The following is an 11,479-nucleotide window of genomic DNA, read 5'->3' as shown; positions in this document are numbered from 1 at the left end:
TCATCATCTTTGTTGGTCTGAAATGTTTTCATGGTTATCTTTTACTACTGTAATATTCAAAATTATATAGTGAAAATGAAAATGTATGTTCGTAAATTCATTTAATTGATCTGAATCATGATGTGGTAGTGGTAGCACATATTTTAATAGATGTTCCTCAAACATGTACCTTACACAGCTCACTCAAAAGAAGAAAATGTGAATTAAATGAATTTTCAGATGTGCAAGCTTCTTGGCTTCTCTTTTCCCATGTCCTTGCTTGCAGTATATTTTCATTTTACTTGTGGACACTGTAGAGAAAATGAAATAAAAGAAAAAACTGAGTACTAGCATAAACCACAGCAATCCTGTGGAGCTCTGTGAATTTGACAGATGGCTTGGATAACAAAAATATGAGTCAGACTAATGTCTGTTCAATCAGGTACTAAAAATTCATGCTCCCTTGACACATGAACACTTGGATCACAGGAGAGAATGAAATCAAATACATTTAAAAAATCAAAAAGATGAGCATCAGTCTGCAACAGTAACTTTCATGCAAACTATTTAGTGCATAAAGGCAATTTCATTTATGCATAGTTGCAAAGTAGCAAAGTATTTTCGAATAAGATCGTACATGAACTAAAATCAGCAAAAAATCATACCTTTTGCAAATTGAAGGTATTTCTTCATTCACCAGCTCCTGAATCCAATGGTTCTCAAATAAGAGTCTTCAGTGTTCAGGGGCCATATGTTTCAAAGAGTCTGCTAAATCCTTAGGTTGCTTCTAAAATTATTTCATGTTGACTTCCTGTTGTTTTATACTCAATGATCTCTTGGCGAGGGGGTGTGTTACAGTTGGTGATACAATTCCCACAAACTAATTAGCTTTCTATGAACGAATCTAGTGGTTAGAAGATTGACAACCTCCACCCCTACACCCACCAAGCATTTAGAAAGTTTTCTGACAGATTTTGGTGTGTATAAAGAATAAACTTGTTTATTTGTGCATTGTAGCTTGTTGCTCAGATGAGTGAAGGATGTAACGTTGATGCAGGTGTATCTTTGCTTTCGGCACCCTGTGGTGCTGTGAGACAGACTCCAATAATCAGTCAACGTCACTCTTGAATCAGCTTATTAACTAAAATGACCAATTCCCAATTCTATCAGACCAATGCAAAAGATCTTACATTTTCACTTGCTGTAATTTTTTTGTTGTTGCGCTATTTCAAACATTTGATTTTAATTCTACATAATAGGCTAACGCCCATAAAATAATTAAGGTCAGAAGTTACGACACCGGGTTATAGTCCAACCGGTTTATTTGAAATTGCAAGCTTTCAGGGCGCTGCTCCTTCTGGTGAAGTAACTTTGTATGCTACAAGGCATTGGTGAGACCACATCTGAAGTACCGTACACAGTTTTGGTCTCCTTATTATAAAAGGATCTGCAAGCAGTGCAGATTCCTAAGATGAAGAATTTATTTTATAAAGGAAAGATTGGACAGGTTCGGCCTGTCCATTAGAGTTTAGAACAGTGAGAGTGATCATATTGAAAGACAAAAGATCTTGAGGAGAGTTGAGAAGAGTTGCTGAAAAGTTTTTCCTCTTAGGCAGAGACTAAGGGACATAGGTTTAAAATAAGGGGTCTCCCATGTGAAACAGAGATAGAGAGAATTAGTTTATCTCAGAGAGTTGTTAGGCTGTGCAATTCTCTTCACCAGAGAACCTTGAAGATTGAGTTGGATAAATTCTTGACGAACAAGGGAATAAAAGTATATGGGTGATAGGGAAGAAAAAGCAACGACCCATTCAACCAGAAACAAAAACAGAAATTGCTTGAGAAACTTAGTAGGTCTGTCAGCACCTGTAGAGAAAAAGCAGGGTTAACATTTCAAGTCCAGTGACCCTTCCTCAGAACTGATAGTAGCTAAATAAGTGATGATGATGACAGGGGTGGGGTGAGAAAGGAGTGAGCGGATAGAGGGAGACTGAGTCCAGAGAGAGAAAGAAAGTTAGGTAAACAAACCTAACTTTGGTTGATAGTAAGCCAGAGAAGAAGAAAGGCTAATAATGGGGGTAATGAGTGGGTGAAAATGTGTTGTCTGTGCTAAAAGCAGTCCAAGTCATGACAGGGCCTGGGCTGTGGGCTGGGTAAAGGACATAGAAGAAGGTGTTCAGGCTCTAAAATGATTGAACTTGATATTGAGCCTTGAAGTGTCCCCAAGTGGAAGATGAGATATCATTCTTCCAGCTAGTGCTGAGCCTCACTGGACCACTGCAGCAGGCCCGATATGGAAATGTTGGCATTGGAACATGGTGGTGTGTTGAAGTGGCAGGCAACTGGAAGACTGGGGTCATTTTTATGGACAGAATCTAAGTGTTCCACAAAGCAGTCGCCCGGTCTGTGTTTCATCTCTCCAACGTAGAGGACACCACGATGTGAGCAGTGAATACAGTTAAATTGATTGAGTGAAGTGTAAGCTAATTGCTGCTTCACCTGGAAGGAGTGCCTAGAGTCTTCGATTGTGAGGAAGAAGGAGATAACTCTGCAATAACTTGAGAGGATGCCGTGGGAGTGTGGGGAGATGTTGGGAGTGGCGGAGCAGTGGACCAAGGTATTCCAGAGAGAACAGTCCTTGCAAAATGCTGACGTGGGAGGAGAGGGGAATATGGATCTGATGTGGGATCCTGCTGGAGGTGGTGGAAATGGTGGTTTATGATTAGAATAGCAGAATACACCCATGGTCTGAATTGTCTACCTCTGCTCCTAATTCATTTGCTCATTTGTCCCTTAGTCTCCTGCATTCAACGACAATAAAGAGAGTGCAGCATACCCTCCAAAGGAGGGTTTGCCAACAATTGCAAAATGCACAAACAAAATACATTGTGATGTCTACAAATATGTGCATATAATAAGTGGCTGGGCACCCATATAGCTATTGAGCTGTCATTACGATTTCAGTTTTTCTTTTAAAAGCATTAAGCCTTGTTGCAAAACTGTCATTAACAAGACAGGCTACTGACAGCAATCAACCCCCTGTTATGGATATTTCCTGATCAGCTATGTTATTACAAATCACTGGAGTAAGTAGGACTTGAACCCAGGCCTCCTGGCCCAGAGGTACAGACACTACCACTGTACCACAAGAGACCTGACAATCCCCTGCTACATGATTGTATGTGGTACAAGTGCCAGGTGCATGCACTTACAATTTGCATTGTGAATATATGTGTGGCAGCCCCTGATATGTATGTGGAAGTGCCAGCCAATTCCTCTCCTGCTGTTAGGAACTGCATTCCTCTTCTTACATTCTGCCTATGTTGCAAATGTTGGCTCCATTCTTCCCTCATTTTAGAACAGCGAACATTATAGCACAGGAATAGGCCTTTCTGTGCCGAACATGATACCATTTAAAACTGATCCTATCTGCCTGCACATGATCCATATCTCTCTATTCTCTGCCTGTTCTTGTGTCATGTCTAAACACCTCCTTAACTTTGCCAATTTATCTGATTCTACCATCTCCATTGGCAGCGCATCCCGGGCACCTACCACCCTCTGTGCAAAAAACTTTCTTCACACATCTCTTTTAAACTTTCACCCCTCTCCCTAAACTTATGCCCCCTAGTATTTGACATTTCTACCTGGGAGAGAGACCGCAACTATCTACTCTATCCTAATTTAAATATTTCTGTCAGGTCACCCCTTAGCCCCTAACGCTCTAGCAAAAACAATCTAAGTTTGTCCAAACTCTCTTTATAGCTAATACACTTCAATTCAGGCAACATCTTGATAAATCTCTTCTGTACTGTTTTCAAAGCTTCCACTTCCTTCCAATAGAGCAGCAGCCTGAACTGTAAACAATACTCCCCAATATGAATAGCATTGACAGGACCTGCTGATGATGATTGAACCAAGAATACTACCCTGTGGAAAAAGAAAAAGAGTAATGGTTAACAGGTATTTTTGGGATGGAGAAACATTTGTAATGGAGTTCCTAACAGGTCAATATTGGGACCCTTACCTTGTACAATATGTGCAAATGATCTAAATCTTGGTGTTAAAGGGAAAATTTCAAAGTTTGCAGAGAATACAAAACTTGGGTGCATCGTAGATATCAGGAAAATGAAGATGGTGTGAAGTTGTAGGGACATTGACAAAAAGGTGGCGTAGGCTAATTGACAGCAGATATAGTTCAATATGGAGAAGTGTGGGGTGATATATTTTGGTACAAAGGACATGAAAAGACAATATAAAATAAACAGTATTGCTCTAAATAGTGTACAGGAACAGAGGGTCTTTGGTATTATATGCACATAAGTCTTTAAAAATGGCAGGACAGGTAGAGAGAGCAGTTAATAAAGAGTAGAGTATTCTAGGCCTCATTAATAAGGGCATAGAGTACAAAAGCAAGAAAGTTATGTTGAACGTATATAAGACACACTTAGACCTCAGCCAGAGTATTGTGTACTGATGCATATGACAAACTATATGAAGGATGTAAATGCATTAGAGAAAGTGAAAAAGACATTTATGGCAATAATTCCAGGGATGAGAAACTTCACATATGAGGATAGATTGGAGAAGTTACAACAGTTTTCTTTGGAGGGAATCATGAGGGATCTAGATAGAGAGATAGGGAGAAACAGACCTTCTTGTAAGAGGATCAAGAACCAGAAGACACAGATTTAAAAATTGAAAGAACAGCAGATGCTGTAAATCAGAAACAAAAACAGAAATTGCTGGAAAACCTCAACGTATCTGGCAGCATCTGTGGAGAGAAATCAGGGTTAATGCTTTGGATTGGGTGACCAACCTTTCTAAGGAAGGGTCACTCAACCCGAAATGTCAACTCTGCTTTCTCTCCACAGATGCTGCCAGAACAGCTGAACTTTTCCAGTAATTTCTGTTTTTGTGTTTTAAAGCTTGTTCAAAAGAAGAAAATGTCATGTGAGAAAATACCTTCTCACGTAGAAAACAATTAGGGCACTGTCCAGAAGGGTGATGGAGACAGGTTCAGTTGAGGTATTCAAGACAGCTTTGTACAATTATCTAACTAAAAATAATGGGCGGAATTTTACCAGCTCCTGAACAAAGAAAGCAATGGTGAGTCAGTTGGTTAAAATATGGCAAGATCGGAAAAATGAGATTCTTGATGTTGAAAAAACAATGTCTGTTTTTCCACCCAGGGTTTGAATGGCAAGACATGAATCTCACTAGCGAGTGGTGAGAGGCCTATTCTCATGTAATAACATCCTGTTATTACCTTATCTCACCCCATTTATATGTAGTTTGCTATTTTCCCAGATAGTGGAGAGAAACCAGACAGTGACAATTCCAGACGTGAGGTACAACAGGTACCTGGCTAGTCTAGCTTACCACTTGCTCCTTTGGGCCTCCATCTTGGCCAGCAGTCCCCAACATCTCAGGGCATGTGTCATGGGCAATGACTGCCTGAAACCTTCATCCACGGAGGGTGGCATCAGATTTGCATCAGCCTCACCACATCCTCACCGCACATCTCCAACTCACTTAGACTTTGGTGTGCACTGACACTTTTTGTTGAATACTGCTGCAGGCCATTTTGCATGCAGTGACAAACACCTTGTCCCATGATTGAAATAGCACACATCCCAGAGCTCGTAATTTTCCCTCCTAGTCCTCTCTCATTTTGAAAGCTCACAGTATCTCTGCTCCATCTTGCATTGCCCCTATGCACAATACCACGTCACTGAGAACCTCACAGTACTCCTGTCCTACCCTGACTTTTGGTACAGACAAAGCCAGGCACCTATCATGTCATCATTCATGAGGGTCATGTTGCTGCATGGCACTGCGCTCCATCACTTTGACACCTGCAGCATGTGCCAGTAGCATATGTGGCAAACACATTGCATGTGACTCAACCAAATGGCCAAGTCTCAAAATGTGAGGGGACTAGTCCTCAGTCGAGTTCAGGGGGATTGGCATCAGTCAAGGGACCCTGTCGCATAAGTCATGGGCATCATTCAATATCAATCCAGTGGGCATGGGCACAGTCGGCTGGGCACTTGGGTGATCAGGGATCTGAATCATTACAGATCGGGGAGTGGACCATGGTCCATCCTGCAGTCCAGTACAACTTTCAGGGGAGTAACAGGATGTCATTGGGGAGCTGCACAGATATTAGTCAGAGGTCTGGAGACTCATCTTTCAAGTCAGTTAGGGGGCCTGCACCACGGTCAGTCTGTGAGTTCTAGTTCACTGAAAGTCAAGGTGGGGCTATCAGCAGTCACCATTGTGGTGAGGACATTGGAAAAGGCAGTTGTGGCGATTGGAACTAACATGTTGGGATGCAGACTGGATATTAATTGTAAATACATGTAATTGTAGAAGACAGTAAAGAGGTGGGAGGGCAAAAGGTACTGCGAGATGTGAGGTTTCAATGGGTTCAACAAGGAGACAGTGCATAAATGTGTTTGGCATAAGTAAACAGTATGCTTGGGACTCAGAAGTAAAGGGGGGAGATAAGCAGTTAAATAAAAGATGGAAAAACAGAAACTGCTGAGAAAACTCAGCAGGTCTGGCAGCACTGTGGGGAGAAAGCAGAGTTACCATTTCAGGTCCTGTGACCCTTCTTCAGAACAGACTTGTTCTCTCGTCAGAAAAAAGAAAAACAAGTAAAAGAGTTGTGTGGAAAGTTGGGGAGAATCAAAGCTGAAGGGGTGGATAGGAGGGGCAGCACGGTGGCTCAGTGGTTAGCACTGCTGCCTCACAGTGTTAGGGATCCTGGTTCAATTCCAGCCTCAGGTGATTGTCTATGTGGAATTTGCACATTCTCCTTGTGTCTGCGTGGGGTTCCTCCAGGTGCTCCAGTTTCCTCCCAGTGGCCAAAGATGTGCAGGTTAGGTGGATTGGCCATACTAAATTGCCCATAGTGTCCAGGGATGTTCAGGCTAGGTGGATTAGCCACAGGAAATCAGGGATTAGCAGGGATGAGTCACTCTTCAGAGACTCAGTGGACCAAATGGCCTGCTTCAGCACTCCAGGGATTCTATGATGGCATGGCAGAAAGAGGCATGAAGGCTTTGGAGGCAGTTGTGGGGTGGGGGGAGTGGTGGAGAAGATCACCTAGACTGAGCAGCTAAGCCTATGACTCACTGTGAAATGCTACCTGAGTTGCTCTCTAGTCTCATCCAGATCACAAGTGCACAATCCAAATGAAATATGGCTGCCACCACATCCAGAATTGGCAGAGTATATTACCTTTTGTTTGAATGAGCAAGGTCTACCTGTGAGCAATGTAAGGGCTTTCAAGGGGCAACAGAATTAAACTCTCACATGGTACTGGTTAAAGACATCTGTTCTCACTTCTCATCTGTCCACTGCGTAGACCTCATGCATTGACTAAAAGTCTTGGCCACAAGCAATCTTCACCATATCATTTAATATTATACAATAACCGTAACAAGCTGTGAAGCACAAGTAATGTCAATTGAACTGTAAAGTTTCACCTTTTAAAGTTTCCAAATTTAACAATCACCTTCCAAGATGCCTGCACAGTTCCAGGAACTACTCTTTCACATCTTAGACTATAAAATGTCCACCACAGATGCAATGCTATGTTTCTTTAGTACCAAAAAAGGTTTGCATTATTGCTACCACATGTCCAATCTCTGACGTGTGACAAATGGCATCAGCAGCATATATCTGAATCAGCTCAGCGCAGTGATGCATATGGTCCATATAGAGGCATCCAACTAGTTTTCTTTCCAGAGACCACCATGACTGAACACTTTGGGGATGCTGCTCAAATCGTGTTTGCTGCAACTGATGAATGATCACGTTACTGAGGAGTTGCTTTGTCTCTGTTATTGCCCACAGAAGCTCATTTGAACCATTGCCAGTGGATCCAGGAACAGAAGCTATTGTCTTCTTTGTAGCAGCTGCACTCAGAACATTCAGAGGAATGGATGAGGAACAGATACATTTGGAAATTCAGGACCAGCGTCAACCTCCTGTGGATGTGGATCAGCCTCCTAATGTGGAGTTTCCAGACAAAGGTAACCTTGTGATGGAACAAAAATACAGGACAGCAACAGTCACTTGTCTTTCACAGAATGCCACAAAATGCCATAAATGCCACTTGTTTCTCCACAAAAGAGAGAATTATAGTGATGTTAATCTTTGTTCAGAGGTAGTGGTCAGAACTCATAGGTGTTTTAGCTCAGTTAGGTCATCACAGTCAAGATGTCGACCAATATTCTGCTAAAAGAACCAATCTAGAACTCACTAGAAAAGTTATTTCATGTGCTATTGGAAATAATTGTCTTACATTTCAACTGAACGTCAACTGTAAATGAGGCAAGAACTATTTGGTAAATTGATATTTACAGGTATATATCAATAAAATATTATGTTTACTTCACTGCATATTGCTTATTTATATAATCACTATAAAGTTCACAAGAGAGAAAAATATCCACCGTAAAACAATTGGATCACTTGCTGTCATATGCAGTATAAAATCTGTAGTTTATTGGCTTTCATTTACAATATTCCTTGTCCACAAATGTGACAAAGTTGACAAATGGTGCTGCTCTATTTGAACATATATTTGTGTTAAGAAACAAATTGGCAATGAAACTGAAAAAGCAGTGATCATGTCAAAAAGATTTTGTGACTGCTGAATAATACCATCAATACAGTGTCTTGTAAACTGAGTAATTGCACTCCTATAAATGGTCCACATTAATCTTTCTTTACCACACTGAGGTGTGTAAAATGTGCCAATATGGAATATATTCTGCAGCTTGTTAACACTGGAAAATCAATGCTACTGAAGTAATCACTGGGGAAAGCCAATGAGTTAAATAGGGGTCATTTTCCGTGAGGGGCCTCCTCTTAGTATTCCACCATAACTTCATTGAACGAGCCTGAAAACTTGGATAAATGATAAATAGCACCCGATTTCTGCATTTCTGCCACTGAACTTACAGCAATAATGAAAGGAACCTTTTAAAGAAGATGTAAAATAAACTAGAGAGTATACAATGGTCATGATTCCCTTTAGAGAGGGCGCTGATATCAAGCCTCATTTTTACTGGAATCATCACAAAGTGAACATTTAATTAAACTACCAAAAAGAAACAATTTACATGGCTGCCTGATTGACATTAAAAGAAATACACACCAGGTTTTTGTTGTTGACAAGAATAAACCTCATTACTATACCCAGATTGATCTCCTTAGCCAATGGCATCATAAAGGAAAATAAATTGCTAATTTATGATTATACAGTTTAAACATCACCCTTTTAAATTCCATACACACACACACAAACAGACACAAAGAAATTTAGCAAGACTCAAATAATATGAAAAACAATCAGGAAAGTATGTACAGTCCAAAATAAAAAGATGTGCTCTCCTACAATACATTGATGGTATCAGTGAAAATGTCCGACGATGGAGTTCACTCTCAAAGTATGAGATTTACCATTTTTAACATCTGATGAGTCTTTTGTTTAAATCGGTTACTGGGCAATTAACAATCTAAGTATTTATCCGTTTTACTTTCTTCAGTGTTCTCCTTCCTTTAATTCTTCTCAAAGTATTTGCCCGCCAAACTCACAAGGAATAATTTTCATGGTCAGTCAATTGGCAGAACAAGAGCAATGGCCATCCAAATGCTTCAGTGAGTGACTTATGAGTTTCTAAGACAATCCTGTAACATGTAATTTTTGAGTTACTAGCACGAAACATGCTCCCTGTAGTGATTGTAATGAGGTCAGCCAGCTCATAGATTATGAGTTCCCTGATTGGGGCTGTTAGGCTGGTCCAATCAGGGAGCCCTGGCTGATTATAGGCCCACTTCTCACACAATTACCGGGATAGATCCAGCAGAGTTACTAATGGGGAGAGGACTCCACACCAGGTTAAACCTGAAATTCCCAAACCTGGCGGGGGGGAGATATAAAGGGTGTTAGGAACACCAATGTCGGCCAGTTCTGAGGAAGGATCATGGGATCCGAAACATTAACTCTGATTTTTTTGCTTCACAGTTGCTGCCAGACCTGCTGAGCTTTTCCAGGACCTTCTGTTTTTGTTACCAATGTCGGCCATGTGCCTCCTCTAAGTGAGAAAGAACAATTTATTCTGGAGAAGTTTGGTGTCGAAACCACGGAAATGGCCCTACCTGGGTAAAAGGTAAGGTCGACATGAGGTCAGGTCCCATGACATACAAAGTTCAGGTAGGTGAGGCAGTCCTGAACATGTGGATCACATGAAAGCTGCTACTTCACAAATAAGGCAGGAGCAAAACATAACTGGCTCCTCAGAGCAGCCAGAAAGGCTATCAGAAACTGTGGGTTCTCTACCTCAGAAACCTCAGACTCCAAGATGGATGTAGCCAATGTCACAGCCTTGATACCGTTACCATCTGAAGAAGAAGAGGAATTTCTTCTGAGGCACTCCACATGCAAGAGGTAGACTACAGTCTGGTACACAGAGTTGGAGGAACTGGACCTGCAGTGAAAATGTCCCAGGAAAAGCTACAAGGATAAGACCAAGCCTACATCCCCAGACTTGGAGGGGAGGGATATAATGATTAGAACGAGGTTGGCCAGGTAGATCTCATTGAGTATGAGTTTGCTTATTCTGACTGTTAACCTGGGCAAATCAGGGAGAAGTGGCTGCCAGATGGAAAAGGGTGTGTCAGGGATTCTCCTCACTCTAGGGACTGGCTCTGAGCTAGCTGGTCAGAGTCCATGTACTGTGCACATGTAAATAAAGGGTGACTTGGTGACAGGATACCAGCCTCCATGAAGTTACTTCAACATCTTTTGAATGCAAAAGCCAGTACTGGGATGTTGTTTCTGAAGTAGGGTAATTGGACTCAAAGTTTATTTTGTTTCTCCTCTCTCTACAGATGCTGTTGGATCTGTGGATTTCTCCAGCACTTCTTTTTTATGTTATTGGAATTTAAATTGTTTCTTTTGTCTGCATGCAAACTTCCATAAATAGCCACATCTATGAGAATATGTGGACTTTCCATATCTCTTGCTTCCTCACTCTGCAAGCTAATAATATGTTCCATTATCACAAGATTCACCATTTAGCAACTAAACTGGGAATTGATGAAAGAGAAAGCATTGGGATTTCAATTGAGGCATAGACAGTGCCTGCTAGCTCTGATCTCACCCACAAGAGAAAACATCATTCCCATATCCACCTTGTCAAGGCTGTTGAGGGTCTTATACCCCTCATTCTTCTAAACTCCAGTCAAAATAAACCCAATCTATCCAACCTTTTCTCATTAGTCAATGCACTCATTCCATGTATCAATCAAGTAAATCTCTTCTGAACCACCCCTGAACAATAATATAACAAAAGAGATAACAAAGTGTAGAGCTGGATGAACACAGCAGGCCAAGCAGCATCAGAGGAGCAGGAAGGCTGACGTTTTGAGCCTAGACCCTTCTTCAGCATTTCTGAAGAAAGGTCCAGGCCCGAAACAT

At 41.3% G+C, this 11,479-nt stretch overlaps 1 protein-coding gene across 2 annotated transcripts in view; it reads right to left on the bottom strand.

Moving 5' to 3' along the window:
• Positions 1-231: 231 nt before the first annotated feature.
• lonrf2 (LON peptidase N-terminal domain and ring finger 2) overlaps positions 232-11,479 on the bottom strand; it is a 92,808-nt gene continuing 81,560 nt past the window's right edge. The window contains exon 12 of one of the 2 annotated variants that reach the window (XM_048597999.1): positions 232-290. In XM_048597999.1, coding sequence (XP_048453956.1) covers positions 273-290 — 18 coding nt within the window. In that variant the 3' untranslated portion in view covers positions 232-272. Of the gene's footprint in view, positions 291-7,441; positions 8,030-11,479 lie in introns of those variants that run through there. The other variant, XM_048597994.1, reaches the window with a different exon arrangement.

This window comes from Rhincodon typus, chromosome 6 (assembly GCF_021869965.1).
Source record: "Rhincodon typus isolate 14 chromosome 6, sRhiTyp1.1, whole genome shotgun sequence".
In the NCBI taxonomy this organism is placed as follows: domain Eukaryota; kingdom Metazoa; phylum Chordata; class Chondrichthyes; order Orectolobiformes; family Rhincodontidae; genus Rhincodon; species Rhincodon typus.
This window is presented reverse-complemented; position numbering and strand designations above follow the sequence as displayed.